The following is a 24022-nucleotide window of genomic DNA, read 5'->3' as shown; positions in this document are numbered from 1 at the left end:
AAGATTAAGACCACGTGAAGGATGCTCTTACAGAATTCAAGCCCAATTTAAAATAATGAAAATAATCATACCTGTCCTCATGCCTCTCTGGTTAATTTAAGAGCTCATGATGAAAAAAAATCTCTTTACTCATGAGATTGCCAGCCAGACTCTTTAGTCAAGCCTCTGTACGGCCAGAGTAAGCTCTGCCAAAGTGAATGGAGCCTCTGGAATTGAGATTTGTTCTGTGTTAATGATTGAGGCATATGATTTGGGGTATGGTGTAAAAAGGATATTCACTCACTAAGTATTAGTTTTCCAGAAACTATAATAAAAAGGTGAAGGGAAAGCTGAAATGGTTGTTTCATGCTTTTGAGATGCCCATCTCTCATTTCTAGTGCAAGTGACTGGTTCCTCTGAATTGCTTCCAACACCTCACACCACTCTCTTTTTTGCAGATAAGAGATTTCTGTGAAAGAGCTGCTACCATTATCAGTGCTACACTTACTAAAATAAACTGTCTTGTAAGTAAAACAGCATAATTATCTTCCAAATTGTCTTAGAAATGTTACTGATCAAAAGAAATCTTATTGTAGCTTCAAACCAAAACAAAATTCACACTGGAATTACCTGCCATGATTTTATTTCTGAGCTATAAATATAAACACCAAATGAAAGCACACTGCAAAAGACATTAAACACCCATATTTTTACTGCTGGCTGAAATTAATATCCTCTCTTTGCTCCTTAAAAATAATTAGAATAAGATACGTATTTGAGAACCTCCAACAAGCATAGAGTATTTATTATACAAATTTTTTTCTGAAAGAAGAGAATGATCTGCTACTTACATAGCATCCAGATTTGTCCCATTAAAAGCATGGCCTTGGATGCTGGTAAAGCCATTATTGTAGAGTTTGCTGCAAGCAAAAAAAAAAAAAATTGTGTATTTTGGGTTGCTTCAATACCTGAATACTTAACATCTTATGTATCATTTTTCTTGGCAACAACACATTTATGGATGGGTTAATTTTAATCTCTTGAAGAAGCAGCAGTTATAGTGCAAGGGCAAACAAATGCCCAGCAGCATTCTTGAGTGCAGCCGAATCAAGAATACCATGTGGCAGGTGTGCCATCTTTTACTTCTTTTTACAGCAAAGGTAGAACTAGACTAAAACACTTTGCTATAACTTTCCCACCCTCAAATTAAAAACAAGTAAACAAAATTCTGCTAGGACTGATTACAGAAGGCTAAAGGAACTGATACCTAGCAAAACAGGTATGATTTTACTATCAGGCCTGCCTGAATTTTTTGAATTCATTCTTTTCTCCCTTAGAGTTTTTTTAGAACTTCTTTAGAATTCATTCTTTTGCATTCTAGTGCTCTTCCCCCTAGTTCCGATCATAACTCATTACAGTCCTTTTCACTCCCCTCAACCCTTTCTTGTGTCTCGCATTGAGTATGACTTTCATAACTGAACTTTATTTAACAATTTTCCTTCAAATATGACTCTTCTGGCATTTGCCACCCATTAGTTTTCATGGTATGTGCCACTTAACGTTGCAAAAAAGTTAGACGCAGCTCTAATCATGCTGTAGCTTTACAGAAGGAAATCTCTGCAAACTTTTCCCTTTGATTTTCTCCAATAACCATTCACTGGCATTAGGGTCATACAAAAGCAAAACCACTTTGGTCAAGTCAGTTTAAAGAAAAGCAGCAGGCCTGATTCAAAGCACTGTCAAAGTAAAGGATTAATGCAAACTAGATCATGGATACTACCTGTCTGTGGTGTTTCTCTGTTACAAACTATTGGAGAATAGGACAGGGATTTTTTTTTTTTAAATATTTTACCATATGCTCGAGAGAAGTAATTGCCTTGTGACTTAAACTGGAAGAACTTACAGAGTTAGAGATTCATTACAAAGCCCATGGAAAGCATTTGCAGGCACTGAAGTCATGAAAGGATTATCTGCAATTTCGCTGAAAAAGGAGACAAAACATCACAATCAAACATCTGCCCAACAGAGCTTCTCCAGAACAGTTTTATGGTTAATTGTTCTCTGCCTTGATGATAAATAAAAGTGTAGAATAACCTGTTTAGTTATATCTAAGGCCAGAAGATACCTGTGGGATGATGAAGAATCGAGCATGTTCCAGCACCCAGGAAGTGCGCTTGTGAAGTAGCTGGGTTTTACCCAGCTGCACCAGCCCGTGTAATTATAGCGGTTAACAGCACAGACAGGTCCCTTGTCTCATAAGCCAGAGAATTATTGAAGTAAGTAATGCTGCAGTGTCGACTGAGCCAGCCCAAGTGACTTTAGAGCTGAGATCCTGCTCTCTAGCTAAGCTCAGGTAAGGCATCAGATAATACATTATTCAGGACAGAGGCATTTCACTTTACAGAACTGCATCTAGCACAAGTGAAATAACTTACTATGTGATCTAACTTAACGATTCTTCTCAACTCTTGTCCAAATGAGTCTTTCACTATCTGTCATTTCTAAAATACTTTTTCAGTCTCACTCTGCAGTCTTAATAAATACTATGTAGCTTCAGACCAAAACTCTGTTGTAACAAAAGGGAGAAAGAAAAACTAGAGAGATTTACTATGACTAAACTGGAGAAAGGAGAGAGGAAAAAGCTGGTAGAAATAAAGGGCAGAGCAAAGCATCTGATTATCCTTTTTCTGCTTTTTCCTGAATCAGAGTCTGGAAACCAAAGTATTCTGCAAATTTTTGTTTTCTTCAGCTTGTGGATTAGATGTGGTCTAGTAAAGCCAGACCATAACGTCCATGGGCCGGCGAAGTCCTAACAATTGCCCACGTGAAAGGAACAATTTTGTTCCTTTTCTGTGCTATATACGTGCTAACACTGAACTGTACTACAACCATTTTCATTCCAAGTATTTTTCACCAATAGGTGGTTTGCATCACAAGTTATTTTGGTTTGACATTTTTCAGATTGGTTCACTTTTCTAAACAAATGTTTACTCGTAAGTTGCTTGACCTCAAAGGCCAATAGTGATACAATGAATGCTTTTTCCCCAGCTATACCTTATTCATCATGTAGAAATGTATTATTCTTCAAGAGCACATTTTTTTTCTTGATGAAAGAAACAAAAAGGCTACCTTTCATTGAATAGCAATGTTTAGAAATACCTCCCTTGAAAGGACAGGTCTACTCTTTAAAAAGTCTTTAGCATATAAGACCCATGTTTATTTTTTGTAACTGATCATTATAAAAAATTTTCAAGGTAGAAGGAAAATAATGTTTTGCTATCTGCCACTTAGAAAGTCACTGAGTTGGTTGGAAGCAAGGACACAGATGCTTCTGTTTCATCTAGCCTATTTAATTCTTGGTTCTCTTGACTTAGTAAGTGTAGTGTTTAATTTACAGTCTAGTAGAGCTTAATCTAAGCTAAAGCCCTTTTGGTCTTTGAGGAACTCCTTAATAGCTCTTAAGATGTAGGTGTATCCCACTCAGGTTTCAATCTCCAACACTTACAGCCAAGGCAAACATAGCAGCTCCAGGTTATGGAGCGTGAGTTAGCACAAGACTTACCTCTAGTCTCTGAAGATCCTTGGGAGGGAAGTTTTCATTGCTTACTACAGGTCTAGACTCTTTATCAAAACAACCAGCATTTCTACATTGCCCTGAGGTTTGCGTTGCCAATAGCAGACCGTGAATGCAGTGAGGACTGACCATTCTTGACTAAGAACGCCCCTTAGCAGCACTGAAGCAATGCCTGGTGTAGACCATCAGTCACGTCTTTGCAAGTCACCTTCTAGCATAATACTTCTCATTTTTACTAGCCTTTTACCTAGCCCATCCAGCAGTCATGCCTCTTCCAGCTGAACACTGCTTCAATATAAGATTGCTAACTCCTCTCTAGGACTAAGTAGCAACCAAAATACTTTTACCTTGTGTCAGCCTGCAAGTCTCCATCTGAGTTGCTCTTCCCCCTTGGCTTGATTACAATGCAGAATTTGAACTTAAATTGCAGGTTAGAGCACAAAGATGGATGTCATCTTTGCTTTATGAATACCAAAAAACACTTGCTTTTTTTACAGCAGAACTCTTTGTTTCTGAAATACCTATAAGGATAATAGTGGGAGACACCACCCCCATTTGTGTTCCCATTCTCTTTCTCCAAGAAATTGTTCTGAAATTTGCTTCAAGCCATGTTAAAAAAAAAAGGGGGGGCAGGTGTCTTTAAATCAATTAAAGTAAATGGGTTTTAAGGTGTGAGAAAGGAAGAAGGTCTTAGTGTTATGTAGGAGTGCCTCATGTGAACAAACCCAACCAAATTAGCAAAGCTTACTAGTAGGAAAATTCTTTCCAGCTGAGGACTTGAGTTAGCAAGAGATGGCTCCACCTAAGGAGTCTAGCTTAAAAGTGGGCAATTGTCAGTCCTGGTGCTTTGGTCCTTCAGTGGGACTATAGATTTGTGCTTGAAATGTGGCTCTACAAGTAAGTTTGGGCAAGGGCATTTAGGCAAAGTGTGTGTTCACAGAAGCTTATGCTGTCGATCTAAAAGAGCATGCATCTCATTCAACTACTATGAAAAAGGGGTGAGTGACAGAAGAGAGATGGGTAGTCATCTTTCTTAAAGATATATTGTGCCAGCCTGAGCTGACCTCAGTACTAAGGCTGTCATGAAACCAAGGTGCTCCTGGTCTAGTGACTTAAAAGCTCTGCTTTATTTCTCAGCTTTGGTGATTTGCTTTTTAAGATCCTCTTCTGTTTTCTTTAATAAAACATTAATTGTATGAAGCAACATATTTTAGATAAAATAAGTCACCAAAATCTTCCTAAAAATGTGAGCTCAGCCAACACTGAGCTTTTTAAAGGTGCAATGATAAACAACTGCTCTCAAGATTGTCCAGTTCTCCTGCTCTTGAGTCTTCCGTGCTTAGGGTGAGGTCAGAAGAAAGAAGGCAGCCAATGGAGGTTATTATTCAACAATATAGGAGCTTAATGAAGAATAGTATCAGAAAATGTGCAATGTGAGCTCACCATGCCAGCACAAATTTGTTAGAAGAATGTTGACAGGATGACTTCACGTTAGCAGGCTGTATGTCAGATCAGGTCCTGTGTGTCACACTATTCTGCCTTCAGACTAATTCAGGTATTGTGCAGCCATTACAAAAACAAAATAAAAGCAAAAGGCCCGTAGAAGTTGTGTCTCATGTGGTTTGGCTAATTCAAGAGAAATGCACTTGTGTGTTCATGTCTCTCATACAGGTCAAATGTATAGTGCTAGGTGACCTGGCATTTTCCAGATTTGGTACTAATTGTCATTGAAATATAGCTTGAGGAAAAGTGCTTTGTCAGACTTATTTGATATTTTTCTCCAAAACAGAAACCTTCACTATAGGTTTTCTTGGGATTTGAGGATGGCAGTATTCTAACCAGCTGTGAGGACAGATACTTACAGTAAAAAGTTCACATCAGATGAGTAGATCTTGGTGAGGTCTGGAAATGCTTTGAGTCCAGTATTAAAAATACCACTGAGAGAGAGAAGAAACAGAAAGAATTACATGTGCTGGACTACTAAACAACAACAAACAATGTATTTAAAGCATTCAACAGTGCTATAGTGTAAAGAGCCATCTGTGAGGCTTAAGTGCCAACTTGTTACAGGTGCTAAATACTTACAGGTATTTCAAAAGTGGAAGGTTCTTAAAGGCATCTGGATCTATGTAATCCAAGTTTCTAAGATTTCGAATTTCACTGTAAAAAAGGGAGGAACATTACCACATTGATCATTAATATTTAATTATTTATCATAAGAGAAATCAGCAATGTTAAAATGACATTTCAGGGACCTAATTCCTACAATGAGCTTTGGTACTGGCCAGCACTAGCTCAAGACCACTATGCCTTCGGAGCAATCTTACAATGATGAATTATCATCTGGATAGATGCAGTCATGGAGACTGGCTAGTTTAAGCAAGGGGGAAAGAAGCACCCGAAATTTGATTATGGGTCCTTTGTCTGCACGGTCCTAAAATCAAAGCAATAGGCTGTGGTAATGGCTATTGCTTTGAACATGGTGAGAGTTTAGTGTCTGCAAAATTGAGTAAAAAGAAGAAAATTTAAGCAAAACTTTCAGTATTGATGTGTAAGAATCCTATCAATTTACATCCATCTATTTAGCTTATAACTTTATGTCCTATTTTTCTGGTTACTTCCTTCATGTCTCTAACAGTATTTTGTATTATTTTTCCTGTCTCTTTTACAGAACTCACCAGTGGATCCAAAAGATGGCTCAGGTCACTTAAATTAGCTCCATTCTGAGACCTGAAATGGACACACCATTCACTATATAGCCATGTCCAGCAGTATATAGGATAGTGTATCTCTTTGCTTTATACTGATGCAACGTGGGCTTCATTCCTCACATCTTCTGTCCACAGTTATGTTTTTAAATACTTCTACCCAGGTGACAGCTTCATCTGCAGATGGCTTTTTAGACTGCACATGTGGAAGAACCAACCTGACACTGACCGTGGCTATGGCCATGCTGGGTGCTTTCTGTAGGTGTGTTGGTGGGGCTGCTGCCCCTCCAGCCATCATGATCATTGCCTGGCATCACGACTCTTCCTCATTTTTCTGAAATTTTTGTCTCTGCCCTTAATGCAATTTTCCTCAGTCTTTCTCATTCCTCTTTTCTTCTGCAGATTTCTTTCATTTCTATCCATAATGACAGTTAGCAGTCTGGCTGCACCAATCAAACTGTGCCAAAATTCCCTGTCTAGACCTACCAAACTTTCATCTTTTATGAAAAAACCCACCCATACCCACCCCCATCACATGCACACTTTTCCTTTCCTGGCCTCTTTACTGTCTCCAAAAGGGGATTGCTGTTTTTTGCATGTTTGCTTCTATTTCTTTACCTTAAACCAGCTCTGGATGCTGGTCTTCTAACTCTGCTGGAACAACTCTCAACCTTTCTTAATATAGAAACCATACAGAAAGAACTGTGTCAGTTTTCCTCCTGGGACTAGCTGTGGAGCAGTGGGCTGAGGGAAAAACTTGCTACTTATATAGAGAAATTTGATGAAGACAACATAGATGGCATGGTGGTGCAGGTTGCGTGGGTATTGTTAACCAGTAGTATTATTTAACTTACCATTCCCTAACAGTGCCAAATAACCTACACAATATAGGTATCAGGAAGTTGGGTTTTAAGGATACCTCTGCCACTGGAATCATTTTTAGAGGATAAAATTGACGCAGCCAAGTTGTCTGAGAAATAAAAGTTGGAAAAGAGATGTAAGACAGTAGATAAATCAGTATGTAGATACAGGTACCAAGACTTCAGCCTCCCTCTATACTGTTGTACTCACAAAACAGTTCTGTTCCACCTTTTGAGACTTTAGTTTTTAATGTTTACTCCAACATTGCAGGGAGACAAGGATTTACCTTTCACTTGCATGTTAAACTGATGTAATTAATAGCTATACTATTGCTATTACAGTGCTATATTCAAATATTCTTGATGTCTGTTAGCTACTTTGAACAGTACGGTTTCTGTATTTAAAAGAAATCTTCTTAGTGTCAGTCTCTTGCTTCTCTCAAATTATTTTATTAGTTATGTAGCTATCACATTCCCAACAGTGGAATGCTCCATAAACTTTAACCGATATGTTTTCTCCATCACTGACTGCATTTAAAATGCTGGACTCATGAGCTTCCTGGCCAGATATTCCTTTTGTGGACCAAACATATTCCAGGGAAAGACAGTCTTCTGATCAACCTTCAGCCTGGAAATGGATCATCAGGTTTTGGCTTGTTGCTATTCATAGTATTCTGTATAAATTATTTGGATGAGGGTACTGAAAGTAAGAATTCAAAATCTGCAGATGGTACTAAAATTGGAAGCACAAAATAATGCAATGAGATTCAATCAGATTTTGATTTATTAAGTAACTGGGCCATGAGAGGGCATGTGCTGTTTAACAAAGGCAAATGAAAAACTAATTAATCTGGGAATAAAAGATTTAAAGCTGCCAGGTGAGACAGTTGGCAGAATAATCAGAGAAAAGCTTAAATAATGTGAGTGAGGAAATCAATATGATTCAACTGCACATTGGGGAAACGTTTATGTCCCTGCTGTTCGATTTCCTTGAATTGGCAATGCTGGGACAAGGAAAGAAGTATGCTTTAACATATACTGTATTTATATTTGCATTTCATCCTACACTTTGTGTTACAAAGGTTTCTTAAAGGCCAAAAGGAATAAAAGGGCCCATTGTGGTAGGCACTACAAAAAACAGCAGCAGACAGCCAGTTGCTTAGAAGTCTCTAGTCAAAATAGATGAGAAAGAGCATGAGAGAGGTATGAAAAGGTAAAAGGTGATTTGACCAAAGTGAATGCTATGCTTAAGAAAAAATCAGGAGAAAAATCCTATTTTCCCTACTTCTAGTCCAGTCAAATGTGGCTCTTGCACTTGACTGGCTGAATATGTGGGCTCTCATTTCATACGCATGAAAAAGAGAAAGATCTTCAAATTCAGTTCCATTCATGAACTGTGCTGCTGTCCTTGTTTTGCGCACTCAAACATCATTAATCTCAGAGTACTGGAAGGAATCCCCCCCTAAAATCACAGATTTAAAGGATGTCTATAGCTCCATCAATATTGGAGCCTATGAAGTTAAGGCCATAAGGAGAAAAGATATTTGAATAGTTCCAATCTCATCAGTTAACAGAATAGTGATATACAAACTGGATTTCATGATTTCTTTTACATTAATCAGTCATGAGTAATATACTCAAAGGTGCCTAAATGTTATATGATAGTAATTTTCAAATTCTAATCAAAAGACTGCTGTGGTGTAAGGTTTACTTCCAAAGGATCCAAAAAACTAAGAAAAGCAAGTAGATTTTCGGTAGATTCATTAGACAGGGTTTGCACATTTATCAGTAAGCTTTTCTGAATTGGTGAATTGAAACCCACTGATTTAGAAAGTTAAAAGCAGCTCTAGGAAAACTATTAGTAGTTTTAGCTGCCTAAAATGCAGATAAAGCCAAAGAGTACACTTAAAAATGTCTAGTAGGCTAGTTCCCAGGTATCTAAGTGTCTATGAGAGCTGATTTTAAGTGACTTTTGAAATGGAACTTTGACACACTCTATAAATACAACTTAATCTTAGCATACAGTGTTTAAACTCTGCATCCAACAGCAATATAACAATTCTGGGTCCTTCTGGGAATGAAGTGCTTTAAACTGAAAGACGGTTGATAGGCATCTTTGTTGACCATTCATGTAGAGAGGCAAAAGGTGCCCTGAACAAACATTTCACTTTGCAGTCCTAGCTAAAATTACTTAGAGATGCTCATAAGAAAGAAGGATGCTGCTACCTACCTACAAGATAACAGAATTATTTTTGAATATTCACAAAATTATTCAAAGTTACTTTACAAACTATTAATCTTCTGCTTTATTTTTAAAAGTACATAAAACAATTAAGAATTGGCTTATTTGTGCTTTAAAGACAATCAATGTCTTAAATTTTATGTCTGGCACTCAGACTAGTAATTAAAAATACACTAGGTTCACAATCAAACCGCCACCTGACTGTCCATGAACAGGAACTCAATTTTGCTTTTTAAAGAAAATAGTTTAAAAAGTTTAACACGTCAAGAACAGATGTGCAGAGAAAGTCACTTGATGATATGAAGTCCTGTGTCAGGACTTAGAAATAACTATGAACTTATGTTCAGTTACAAAGATATAAATATTTAGTTCCAAATGCAAATTAATCTAAAAATGAAACTAATATTAAGAAATATTCAAATATTAGTCTAATGAATTAATTAATGAGACATAAGTTCGCCAGATAACTTCTAGAAAGGTTAATAAGCTACTTAATATCCTGTATGAATTTAGTAACATTAAAAAAAAGCACAAACATTTACATATTTAAGTGGCTTCTAAACTTCATTTGCCAGACATGTCTTTCATAGCTGCTTTGCAATATTGACACATACTTGAGTTTGTTCAAGACCAGAATCCAGAAATTGCAAATCTGGCCATAGAGTCTCAATATAATTATGTTGTGCTGAGATACCTACAAAGACTAAGGATATCCAGGTCAGCAGTTCTGAAATGTTTCAAATCAGCACTTTTTTTCCTTGTAATAACTTGGGACCCCTCTCTACCTTCTTAGACTTACTTTGCCTATAGCTTCCATGGCTTCTCTCACTTGTATATATACTTCCAAGTTTTATTCTTCCCCTACAGCCAAACTATCCATGTTATTTCATTGACATTCACCTGTCAAGCCTTTGCACCACTAGCACCAGAAAACTGGCTTGGGCTCCTGCCAGTCTATTCCCTACCATCAGACTGCAGCTTTTAACAAGATTTTTCTACACAGCACTTGTCCCAGTGTCCTGAAATTCACTGCAGGTATACAGCAGTCACCTCAAGTCTCTTCAGTCTCCCTCTCCAGTTGCTTCGCAAATATTTCCATCAAATCACCTCTCCCTTCTGCAGCACCGTATCCCACGACCTGGCTCCACAAGCTGCCCAACAAGAGAAGTACAGCCCTGGCCTGGAGGCTGGCAGAGCTGCCCTGGCCCTTGGCTCCAGCTCACTGCAGAGATGGAGAGCGGTCCCTCACCAGCTCTCCGAATGACGTTGCATATACGAGGGCAAGCCACTTGAACCGTAACCTTTGGCCCTGTTCCCAAATGCTGAGAGGGCTTTTCATGTGGCTGTATAAGAGAAGAGAGCTTTTGTAGTAAGGAGGAGAAGGGAGTAGGGAAAGATCAGAGGAGAGTGAGCAGAGACACAGAGAAGGGGAAAAGAGAGAGTGAATTTTTCTGGGGTTCCTTCCACAGGAACGTTTTCCTGAGAAAAAATGACCTAATTACAAAAGCTTTTTATTTAGTGTAATGCTACCAAGCTACAACTACACAGAGACATTGACTGCTAACCAGACACTTTCACAATTATATCTAGAAAAAAATAAATACTTATGCCATTATACAGGAGAGACAGTTCTGAATTTGTAAACATGTTAAGTTTCTCTCACAGACATACTTAAAAAAGGTAAAGGCAAAAAGAAGAAACAACAAACCATTGTGAGACCAATTTAACACTATTGGGGGAAAAAAACCCGTAAAGTCTTGGCCCTGATTTTCATCTTCATAGAGCGGGAATTTTGCCATTAATTACAACCGAAATGAGATTTTGTCCATTAAAATACAACAGGTGATCAGTATCCTTAGTTTGCAGAAGTTGCTCAGCACTTGACAGGCATAGGTTCATAAAAATATGACCTATGATTAAAGACAGCTGGGGTCTGGAAGGAACAGAAAGTCAGGACAGAGGCACATGAACTGAATAAGGACCAAGAAAATGGAGCTCTGAAGACCAAAGCTGAAGCACACTAACAGGCTTGGCAGACAGGGATGATGACGAACACAGGATGCCTATTCACACGACACTTGACTCAAGCCAAAGCAATTAGTTCCTCCCTTCCACAAACACTAAATTTTCTCCTAAAAGTTCTTATATTTAAAAACAAATGTTTTTAAAACGAAACTGTGTGTATAAGTTTAAATTAGGGTACAAAGATTATTTACATAAAACTTCACTTTATGAAAAGTCTATGAAACACAACCTGTGAAAATGAAACTCTGTGAAATGACTTTTCAAAACTGTTAGAATAACTTCAACCTCCTTTAAAATACCCTATTATAATCTTTACCCAGTATTATTTTAGCAATAATACTTTGAAAATACTATCCAAGGGGATAACATTAAACAAATGTATAGCACAACATATACATTTATGCCTGAATAATCTTGTTCTTTGGAAAGTAAATCAAACCCAACAACTATAAGCATTAACAAATCAGAAGAGTTACAGAAGCAATTCAGAAAAAATGGTCAAATTTATAACTTGCTTTCTTTTACAGCTTATATGCAACTACCTAATTTGCCAGATGCCCGGATATTCCCTGATTAAATAATACATGTGCCTTACTTCCAAACAGATTTTAAAAACCTGGTAAGCGCTTTTGAGTGGTAGAAGTAGCCCTTCTTCGTGGGCTATCTGCAAAGGTTTGGGGTTTGTCTATAGCTTTTGTGAGCAGAGTTCTGCTGTCTTGTCCTGGGCAGTATTTTTGGATCTTGTGCAGGAAAAAAAAAAAAATATATATCTTGTATGTCTGCGTACAGTTTCTTTTTTGGCAGTGCCTTGTGAGAAATATATGGAGTCCCACATTACTATAACCCTTGTATAGCAGATCAGAAAACCTCCTCCCCACCATGCCCTCCCTGCAGCCTGTGCCGTAGGCGATATGAGCATAGGTGCCCACGAGCTCTGCTGATGCCTGCCCAGGGCTGCAGCTTCCCGGTCACGGACAGCACATCCAGGCCTGGGACCTGGCATGCGTGTGGTAATGTGGCAATTTTGGACCTTGCTGGTGTGCTCTGGCCCGACTTCAGGGCAGCCGTGACAGAGGCATGCTTATGGCAAGGGGCACTGGCTGTCCTCCCAGGCAGGAATATAAACGTGCTTTGGGGGTGGTTAGAGACTCGAAGAGGACAAGAGAAAAGGCTTCTACTCATATTCCTCGCCAACTCTTTAAATAATAGAAAGTAATGCAAATTAGGCAGTGCTACAGAGCACATCACAAGAACGAGTGCCTTGGGAGGCAACACCAGAGCTCTATCCACCACTCCTTCAAACTAGTCACACATTGAAAAGGGCACATTTTCTGGAAGAGTTCTTTATATTCAAACAGTTATATTACATTACCCTTTGAAGGGGATCAGGTTTGTGTTATGAATTAAGATCCTGAGGGAGATTTTTCTAGTCCGTTCTCCACTTTGAATCTAATACAGAAACAATAGAAAACAGCTATCTAGCCAGCTAGCTGCTTTTTCCTCAAGCCATCCTCAAGAAGCTTTTATGTCCATATAATTTAAAACAGACAAGATACTGCATATTGCATAGAAGAATCCTGCAATGAAATCCTATGGCCCAAGAGCATTTTAACTTCTAGTAAGGTGAACCACAAAACGAGTACCGCATGAGGAATTTGTAGTGCATAGTGCCAAATGCTTTATTCATTGCTTATAAAATGTGCTGCCAGTAAATGTTTCATTAAATTTTCATTTGTGTTAAACAAGAAATCCTAAAGACACAACAACTGTGAAAGAGGAAGAGAAAACATGAAGACGACAGGCTTGGAAAAAACATCTACAGGAGAGGGAATGGCTTTATAACCAAAGATAAGTACTGTTACCACACCAAGGCCTTCCTTTGAAACTCTTTCAGAATATTACAGGAGCATGTTATTGGACTGAACTAGGTCTCAGGATTCTGGACTCTACTTATAGCTCTGCTTGTCAGGTACTCTTAGGGGAGGCTCTTCCACTTTCCAGCATTAGTTGCTGTCTATCTACAGTAACAGTAATGATATTATTGCCTTTAATTTTATTAACCTTTCTGTTTCATACTGTGTAAAGTAAAAGGAAAAAAATTACAGAAAATAGAGCAGTGTTAAGAGATCATCTAGTTCAATCGCTTTCTCCGAGTGAAGATTAAATAGACCTATGGAGTTTCTGATTACACAGCCTTAAAGGTCTCCAGTGATAGGGACAACCTCCCCAGGAAAACAATTCTAGTATTTACTTATGCCAGCCATATGAAAACATTTCCTAGAGTCTAACATGAATCTTGCCTAATCTAATTTAAGGTTATTATTATTTTTGCTTTGTCAAACATCAGTGTGGAAAATGGATTGTAGCTTTCACCCCTTGCAACAACCTTAGAAGATATATCTGCCTTTGGCACGTTTTCTTTCTGGACACAAAAGTCTTTCCTCTTTGACAATGTTTTCTGGATCCATGGTAACTGCAGTGCTCTCCCATGGAACCTCTGCAAACAAATCTTCTCTGAAATATGCCAAACTACAACTCATCTGAGCTTTACGACACTGGTACACTTTCAGTTCCCTCATCTGGATTAGTAATAGAAACATTGAAGAGTACCAGATGCAGGATGGATCCTATGAAGCTCTATTCAATACATTACCTTCTCATTTTGACAGGGTACTGCTGAACGACAGGAACTCCCTGGATGCAGGTATGCTACCACTTTTGTAACTGCCCTAGTGCATCATTTGGTGAGGCCTGGTCAGAACAAAAAGGTATAAAACCACTTCCCAGAAGCCTTTGTCCATAACATTCCTGTTCCATTTAATAACCAGATAAACACTCTTCATTTTACTAGTGCACTCCCAGAATGATTACTTATTATTCTTCATGTTTCCAGCTACTGCCATTTTATTCTGTGCTTTGGCCCTTCTGATTTTATTTCTGGTGCTTATATTACTGCTTTACACTTACTTACCTTCGGTAATTTGACAGACATAATTCTTAGTTGCCAGTTTATTTCAACTTGCCATCAATCTCATAATGTAGTCCCACATATTTTTCGCTACACTTTCTTACACTTCTATGGGAGGATACAGAAGAGCAAGGGAACCAAAAAGATGTAGGGAAAGAAAGCACAAATCAAAAAAGAGACTGACTCCACATTACGGAGAAAGGAAATGAGAACATGCATGTTATTTCCACACATCCCCAAATTTATTTTATTGCTGTATTTGTTTATTTAATTACAGTACTTACATATGAGTTACTTTACTTAAACTGTTGAAGGAATGGGCCTCCAGACTCTGAAGTGTTTCATCTATGGAGATGTAGCTAAACGCCAGCAAACAGAAAAAGAAACAAGTCTCAGACCTTGGCAAGCCATGGGTAGTGCCTATAATGTCACTTTATTTTTCCTCTCATCCTTTTTCTCATTCAACTGCCATGACACTGCCAGACACATGGACAGTGTCTGAGTAAGAAACTTTAACAGGATTTTGATTCTGACTGATGCCTTAGATGCACACTATACTGCAGAATACAGTTAAATCAAAAAAACACAACAGGGCTATTAAGCAGCAAAAGCAAACATCCATATTTCACATTTCGGAATGATATTTCTTCCCTTTTCCCCACTTAAGATCACCTTGAAGTTCCCTAAGGGGATCTAGCCCTCAGGTAAATTGGCATATTTCTCTATATTGAAGAATTAAAAAGGAAGGAAAGAAACAAAGATGGTCCTTGGGCCATCACTGCAACAGCTGTCACAATTTCTCTAGGGAGAAACAAATAATCAGGGCAACAAATGCTTTGATATTGCTGAGGAAAAAAACGTGTTCTCACATGAATTTAGAGAGAAACTCTAGCCATACAGTGAATGTCGTAAAGGATGTAAGGAGTAATGTGGCTCAGAAGCAAAACCAGATAGCAAGCTTAAGAAATATTTATTTGCACACAATTTAGAATGAGTCGCGTTTGTACTGCTAGTGATCTACTGAACGTGATGAGAAAATAGCTCTATAGAGTCTCTCCACCATTGTTAGGAGGATGATAATACTGGAACTACTGTTAAAAGCTTTGAAGTGTGAATAAAGTTGCAATACAACTAACTAGGGCAGATTTTTCAGTGTAACTGACATTACTATTCGGGTTAAAATATCTGATTCTGTCTTTCAGAATATCTCTTAGTTTTAAAATTTATTAATGCTAGAATAGCATTTAAAAGATGTATTCCTATATTGTATTTGCTTTTCTAATAATATTTGATATCATATTTTTAACCTCTAGATCTTTTAAAATAATTGGAATGCCTTGTATATTCTTTACTATTATTAAAATATCTAAAGTACTGTCTTTTGATATTCAAAGTTACTGATTCAGTTTTTAATATTTTGCATGGTGACACATACTCTGAGCAACTTGGTCATTATTTTAAATGCACAAAATTAAACTGACTAGAAGAGTCTTAGATGTCAATTTTAGCTGTCAAAATAAAATAAAATGTAATAATAAAGAGACTGCATCATATGCCTTTCCTCATTTTTAATCAATAGACCTGCAAAGACCTGGAATCGTACTTAACTTAAAAAATATCAACTGGTATTTTACATGAATACTAATTGGGTTGTGTTCCTTAAACAAAATAGAGATGATTTTTAACATTCTTTCCATTTTTTCCAATGACAATATTAAGAGTAATAATAGTAAACAGCAAATTCAAATATGATCATTTAACCCAGGAGGGCTTTTCAATACAATCAATTATGGATCAGATTTTTATTTTTTGTGGAAATTTTAAAGAAGATAAATCTTTATTTCTTTCAATGGATATTAAAAAATAATTAAAATGTTTTAAAATTGGAAAGAATACTTTGTGACCAACGCATGCTCTAACAACCAGCAGACGACTAATATCACTAACTGTTCCAAGGGAATTTATGTCCTTTCCAGACTGGGGCTGAAAGCATATTACCTGAACTAATTTTAACTCTTCTAACATGAGATTTACTTTTAATAGTCACTTAGGAGATGTATTCAACAGTGTTTGAAAAGATACCAGAAAAGTAACTAGTAGAGATTGTATGACCAACAGATTCTCTTTCTACAGTAATATTGCTTTTACAAAGCTACTTGTCTCTTCCAAAAGGAAGGCAGATAATAAAAGAGGAATACACTAAAGAAAGTATTTCCAGTCTGTACCTCTGTGACTGAGTATTGCAGCCGTAGATGTTTATGTGAGATGCTTTACTTTTGTTTTCCTGTAAGCAATAAATGTCTATTGCCCAGGAAATCGGAGTTTCAGTCTTAAAAGAAAACTAATTATTCCATTTTAACAGAGCCTATATTTTAACATACCAAATGATAGGTTATATCAATGACACATAAAAAAATTGTTCTATGTAGCAAACAGCTATATATAAATCAGCTGGGCAGAAAATGAAATTAAAAACGGATAATGAGCAAACATTGAATCCTCATGCTGGAGCTAGGAATTGGAGAGTACTTTTTGTGTGCTCCATGCTCAAAATGGGTCACCTTACATCCAGCATGCAAGTGCTTTCATCTCACATATGAGAAGAGGCAGAAGAGTGGCAACGGGGATTCCTCCTCCCCTCCCTCACCCCTACAGCCACCACATCCCTTCCCACCATGATGTATGTCACATTTTTACTGTACAGCCTGGCTTGGAGCTGATTGAGTTACAGTTTTATATCTGTCAGCTGTGGGACAAAAGTGGGAAGGAAAAGCCTTATTTTCTTTGCGTGTTGACCTCCACTCTTCTGCTTCATAAGCAGATGTATTTGTGTACATTAATTAAACCACATCATCATTGATGACAGGGAAATGAGTAGTTTTATTTGCTTTAGTGTCATCTAGATAAACACCCAAAAACCACACAAACACATTCTATATCTCCTCTGAGACAGGAATGTCAAACAGAAACATGTATTAATGGTGCATAAATATTTACTTCTGAGCATTCAGAGTGCCTCCAAAAACCTTTGGGCTCTGGCTAATAAACACATAATACAACACGTTAAATGTAAGAAATAAAAATCATACCAATCAGAAGTGGAAGGAGTTGCATCACAAGAAGAGAGAAGGCATGTTTAAGTTCCCATTTTGAAGGCATGTTACAATTCAGCACCTCCTCTCCCTAACAGCTGTGTTTAATTTGCAGGATTTCAAAATGCAACACCCATCATGAATACAGTCATAGCTTAAACAGCAAATGCACAGCTTCCGAGAAAGTCTGTTCGCAGATAACACTTTAATCACCATTGCCCATTCAGAAAGAGCCTGAGAACACAGGATTTAAAGCAGATCGACACATGGCAGCAGCCACAAGACCTTCTCCCTGCCCTTAACTTCTTCGTTCTCCCTCTCTCCACCTTTTTTTCTTTTTTTCCAGCCTCAGCATCCCCTGTGTTGCTGCCCACCAGCTGCCCCTGTTCTCCTCTGCTGCTGATGGAGGACAGCTTGGTGATGTGTGGCGTACTTCATGAGAGGACAACCAGGAGCAGCTGAGGCAATCAAAGCCCTGGGTTAGGGCCACACTGTATGGGCTGGCACTGGGGGCCAGGGGAGGTGTGGGAGCACTGTGGTGCAGTGCATGCTAGGTGTAGGGAACCATGTGGTGGCACTGGCTGTGGGACAGCAGTGGGCACAGGGCGTGAAAAGGCACTGTGTTGCACAGAGGAAAACAGTGCTCAAGGGGTAATATGCTCTGCATGGGGCTGCTGGCAGAGAACACTGCAATGCAGGGATGCAACTTTGCGGGGAGAAGCTGTGGAGAAAACTGCTCACGGAGCTACAGGTCAGGTGTCTGTGAGGTACTTATGAATGTGACCCCAAAGCATCATCCTGAGCCCAGGAAATGGGTTCCTTATCCTTGACCTTAAAAATACTGAATGTTTAACCTGTCCTAAGTCAGTAGGAAATACCACGTGAAGCACTTCTACCAAGATTTAATGTATTTGCAACTTTAAGGATGTAAACCAGAAAATTCTCTTGAATCTCAATACCTTATAAAACCTTTTTTTTCAGTGCACTGATGCATTTCTGACAGGAATTAGTTTTGCACTTGAGCATTTCATTGAAATGCTTTTTGCTTCATTCCGGTGGCAAAGCAGCACAGGGAAACAATCTCTACTTCTGGCTATCAAGAGTACACAGATATGCATTAATTTAAGAGAAATAGTAGCTCTAAAATGTTTGTTTAAACAAGGTTCATAAGGAGAACAACTAAATTTTCTAATGAGTACAGAGGGAAAAAAAGGTTTATTTATGGAAATTACATGGTAGAAACCAGACAGCAAAACGAAGTGCTATATTTGGAACAGTAAACACAGTCTCTATCACCCTATTGAAACTTTAGAACATTTTCTAGATGAGTTTACAAAGCAAGGAATGATTGGGTAATTTTCATTGCTGATGGAAATTATGGGGTGGGAGAGGCAAATGAGACACGTGGTACCTTAGAGGCCAAGACATATATGTAAGAGCTGTAGTTAAAATACAGGTACTGGCTCCTTAACCCAAAGTTTATATCAAGAAGGTGGGAGTTCATGATTTGTAGTAGTAGTAATGCTATAAGAAAAAATCCAGAAGGGCATTGACACTATTCAAATTTGAACAACTGTCTATTCTTGACAGGCTTTTCACAAGAGAAAGAGAAATGTGGTAATCCAGAAGGCATTGCACAGCAGGAGAGAGAGTGTAACGCTACTACATCAGGTCATGATTTTAGGTAGCTTACTGCTATACTCAAATGTATCTATGCTATTTTCCTACACATAAATGTGGAGTAAGGGGAAGGTAAAACTCCATATTCAGATACTCTCTTTAAAGAATAATTTGGGGAAGATATTGACATTTGTTTTCCCAGGTAGCCTTGAAATCACAAACCAAATAAACTGACATGGATGCCAACATATTATCTTAAGATGTGTAAAAAGTACCTATTCATCTATGCTTTCACCTGTTCACCTATGCTTTTACAAATTCATAAACATTACAATTTGAGAACTTTACAATCTGAAAAGCATCTAAGCAATGGATTATGTGTCACTGAAAGCTGAAGACGAGTTGACATCCTTCTACATTTAATAAAACTCTCTTTGAACAAAGTTTATCAGGTTTATATATGATACTATACATCATATGAGGGACATTCCCCCCCCCCCCGCCCCCGCAAAAAAACCCCAAACAATACATCATCTCTCTGATTAAACTGAGATGGTAAATGAGGCTGCAGATATTCAAGAACAATTACTTATAAGGATTTTAGAAAGTTATTACTTCAATGCACCTGGATGAAACTATAAAATATAATTAGGCAGACTTCCACGTCCCCGCAAAGTCCTGTTTCATGAATTCTTAAATAGTAGTCCACCTCAGCCATTCAGCCAAAGCAGTTGAGACTTGCAAGGAATGTCAAGGACAACAAGAAGAGCTCCTATGGCTACATTATCAATAAAAGGCTGGGCTACATTATCAATAAAAGGCTGAACAAGAAAAATGTGGGCCTCTTGCTGAATGAGGTGGTTTATTTAGTTAACAGTGGACACAGATAAAGCTGAACACCAGACTGGCTAAAGCCCTGAACAATCTGGTCGGACATTACAGTTGGCCCAACTTTGAGCAGGTTGTGGACTAGAGGCCTCCTGAGGTCCCTTCTAAATTACATGACTCTGATTCTAGGGAGTGAATTGGAAGATGGTAGAGAAGTTCCCCGCATCAAATAGCCATGCACAGGATGATAGATTATGGGCCAGCCACCAAGAAGAAGAAACAAAGGTGGGACAACTTTGCCTCAAGACTGCTGACATCAATGAACAGTGCAGTGCAAAGGCTGCTACTTTCAATGGGACAAATGTTGACATGAGGCAAATAGGTAGAGGCTGCTGGTTGTGCATTTACGGATTGTATCCATGCATGTGTTTACATACAAAGGAAGTGACACAATGGAAGTTCCTCTCACATCACACAAATACTAATGTATTGGTGAACGTCCATCCCTAGTCTAGAAATGCCACAGGGTCTCCAATGAAATAAGTTACGAATCATGCTGGGAGCTGGAAACAAATTTTTAGCCAGGACCATCAATAGAATATGTTCATTTCTTACAAATGAAACCGTTGACACATTTTGTGAACTGGGGGAAAAAAAAGTTTTATAGCCTTATTTACCACATCTACTTCAATAAAGGTGCGCTCTTATTGAAAAATGCCTAGTATGCCTTACTATAGCTGGTTCAGGTTGTAACAATGGGATGACAACCTGCAGTTCTAAAATGTAAATGGTGAGGTAACAAAGGTGCAAGAATATTTTCATTTCAGAAGATTTTATACACAAAGACAGAATTTTGGAGAAGGAAAGTGATTTTTAATAAAGGAGCTAGAAGAATAATATCAGAAAGAGAACTTACATCCTAGAGATGTTGGGGAGATTGGAAAAAGCATCACTTGGAATTGTTCTTAGATGAGTCTCCATAAACCTCCTGTAGAAATAAAAGTTTGGCTGTTAATATCTTGGTAAGTATAATTTAACATTAAAAAGTTCTACACAACTCCAGCTCTGCTCCAGTATTTCTATTCTTATATTTCCTTTTCCCAGTGTTTCCATCTTTGCCTCTTTTCTATTCTTGTTTCATTGTGTCGCTTGGTTTGCTTGGTGTGCTCCCTCAATCTAAATTACAATAGGAACTCAGCTTTCAGTGGTAATGATGGACCTTCCAAAACTCCAGACCATGACCTGCAAACATATTTGCCTGTTGAAGTAAATGAAGTGTTAAGAGTATAAGCATTCTTTTAATAATTTCAGGCTCCACAAAGATATCCCATCCCTCATTCCAAGCAAGAAATTCAGGTATACCAGCCAAGACTGAATTAGAGCAATTGCATACTACCTCCACAGAATTCTACATATACTTTGTAATAAATACAACATTCTTCCTTCCTAAATCTCAGACGTGGGGATGGCATGTATACTGTTATTTTTTAGCTTAAGCCCAGTTAAAGATGCACTTCAGGAGATAACAGAATTATGTATCTTACCCATCTGCAGGAGGTTTCAGAAAAACAGGTAATATTTAACATAGATACTTATCAACAGCCAAGTTCTTAACAGAATGGATCTCTAGCAGACTGACTCTTCCAAAAATAGGAGGAAATGCTTTGGAAAATTAGCCTATAGCGTCTGTTAAGCTTACAGTTACAACCTGTCATTGCTGGATGAGGTAATCTTTGGTTTTCCAGTACATCTGGGAATACACTTACATAATTTATAGTCAATGAACAGTCTGAAGAATAATCAAGAACAAATGATAAACTTTTCCCATAGCTGCTGTTTAAGAACAGTTCAGTAGAAAAGACTTAAACAAATTAGAATGATTTCCTAACTCTGTTTTCTGTTTCATGATGTGATGTATCTGATTATAATAATTATATTTGATCTACACAGACAAAAATATTATCATCTTAAGATTTATCAAGCTTCTGGAACTTGCATACAAGAAATAAAAATATCTGTAGAAATTCTTAAAACTTGTATCTTGAGTAAAAATATAAATTAAGAGAATGTACACTCCTGTCATCCCAGGGGAAGGCTCTGTCTACTTCCCAAGTATATCTCCCCTATTCCATATGCTTGTTACAAGAATGAGTAAGAAGAAACTAAACACTTCTATTTTTCCAACACTGCGTTGATGTTTCTCTTGAGCTCAATCCACCCAGCTCCCACCGAGCCCCCAACCAGTGGAATGTCAGCTGGTCAAGAGGTATACTTGCCTATTCCCCCGCACCCATAGCACCTTGACACCCATACCAGTGCTCTCGCATCCTTCTCTGTACACAAAGCCAGCCTTTGTGTACAACCACCTGCAAAGCTCCAGTTCTCTCTGAGTTTCAAACACCTGTGGGCTGATACATTACTGCTCATTTTAAGCCACCTCCTAAAGCAATTTAAAACTTTGGAGAAAAAAAAAAGGTGCTTCAGTCCCTGTTTGCCTGTTTGAGTCTGCGGATAATTATTGGTTGGGGACCATCAAGCACCAGTGGTGTGTAGAAAGCTGTGGGATGGACAGTAATTCTCTGGAGTGGGAAGAAGACAGACTGAGAAAATTCTCAACCAGAACAGTCTATGATGGATCAAAAATTAGAGTAATTTAAATATACTAGCTTTAGTTTATCCCAGTCTAACTGCATATAAAGATCACAAGCTTACCAACTGTGTTAATATGCTCTTCAGGCTGAGAAAGCAGCAAGTTTTGGAATTTAAAGCCCAAAGCCAGAAACAAGAAAGTCAAGACAGGTCAGGACTTCCAGCCTGCCAACCATAACATACAGAGTGAACATATGATGAATATGGAGAATTCATTATATTAATGGACTGTGATTTTTCCTGTCCTGCATGCATTAGAAATTTTCTTTAAACCTGCATGTTTCAATTAGAAATTTAGCAAGTGAGTCCAGTATCCAGCCAGCCACAGTATGTTAATGAAGAAAGTAAGCTTTTTCAGAATAAAGGAAAAAAACTTGACTGGGAAAATATCCATTAGTTTTCCAAGTGAGAAAAACTGCAACTATAAGCACTTACATATTTAATAGGCTCACTTAATTTCCTTCCTACATTAAGGCAAAGACAACACACATGATGTTGTGGTTTAACCCCAGCGGCAGCTAAGCACCACACAGCCACTCACTCACTCCCCACTGGTGGGATGGGGGAGGGAATTGGAAGGGTAAAAGAGAGAAAACTCATGGGCTGAGATAAAGACAGTTTCATAGGTAAAGCAAAAGCTGTGCACGCAAGCAAAGCAAAACGAGGAATTCATTCACTACTTCCCATCGGCAGGCAGGTGGTCAGCCATCTCCAGGAAAGCAGGGCTCCATCACGTGTAACGGTTACTTGGGAAGACAAATACCATCACTCCGAATGTCCCCCCCTTCCCTCTTCTTCACCCAGCTTTATATACTGAGCATGATGTCATATAGTGTGGGATAGCCCTTTGGCCAGTCTGGGGCAGCTGTCCCAGCTGTGCTCCCTCCCAGCTTCTTGTGCACCTGGCAGAGCATGAGAAGCTGGAAAGTGCTTGACCTAGTGTAAACACTACTGATCAATAACGAAAACATCCATGTGTAATCAACATTATTGTGATACTAAATCCAAAACACAGCACTACACCAGCTACTAGGAAGAAAATTAACTCTATCCCAGCTGAAACTAGGACAGTATCCACCCCTTATTCCATACCATTTACGTCATGCTCAGGTCCCACACTATCCAATACATCTTCATTAACCACCATCCCGCTTCCCACCCTTTGATACAATACACAGGTATCATTCCCTTAGTCTATGGACCACCTCTATGAAATGTCTGAAAATGTCCATAAATGTCCACAAATGTCCACAAAATGTCCATTGAGTTCATTTAGTCCATTACTTTGGGCTCAATCTATGATGGCAGTCACTCAGGTTAGGAGAGGTGGTGTGTGTGTGGAGTTATTGGGCACCAAAGCCAGCTCAGGTCGGGTCACTGCTGTACTTGCACTGCTTCTTGTAAGGCTTGTCCTCCATTGGTTCAGGTGGTTCCTGCTATAGTAATTCCTATAACATGCAACTCAGATCATGGGTTA

General features: G+C 38.3%; 1 protein-coding gene across 1 annotated transcript in view; it reads right to left on the bottom strand.

The window, feature by feature from the left end:
- Positions 1 to 24022, bottom strand: part of TSHR (thyroid stimulating hormone receptor) — a 69771-nt gene that overhangs the window by 19532 nt on the left and 26217 nt on the right. Inside the window, exons 2-7 of the mRNA XM_009477234.2 lie at positions 20813 to 20884; positions 14641 to 14715; positions 5639 to 5713; positions 5416 to 5490; positions 1883 to 1960; positions 831 to 899 (exon numbers count right to left, since the gene is read on the bottom strand). Coding sequence (XP_009475509.1) covers positions 831 to 899; positions 1883 to 1960; positions 5416 to 5490; positions 5639 to 5713; positions 14641 to 14715; positions 20813 to 20884 — 444 coding nt within the window. The remainder of the gene's footprint in view (positions 1 to 830; positions 900 to 1882; positions 1961 to 5415; positions 5491 to 5638; positions 5714 to 14640; positions 14716 to 20812; positions 20885 to 24022) is intronic.

Source organism: Nipponia nippon, unplaced genomic scaffold (assembly GCF_047370975.1).
Source record: "Nipponia nippon isolate SJK-2023a ecotype South Korea unplaced genomic scaffold, ASM4737097v1 scaffold_11, whole genome shotgun sequence".
Lineage (NCBI taxonomy): Eukaryota > Metazoa > Chordata > Aves > Pelecaniformes > Threskiornithidae > Nipponia > Nipponia nippon.
The sequence above is the reverse complement of the archived record's forward strand: the minus strand, read 5'-3'. Positions and strand labels throughout refer to the sequence as shown.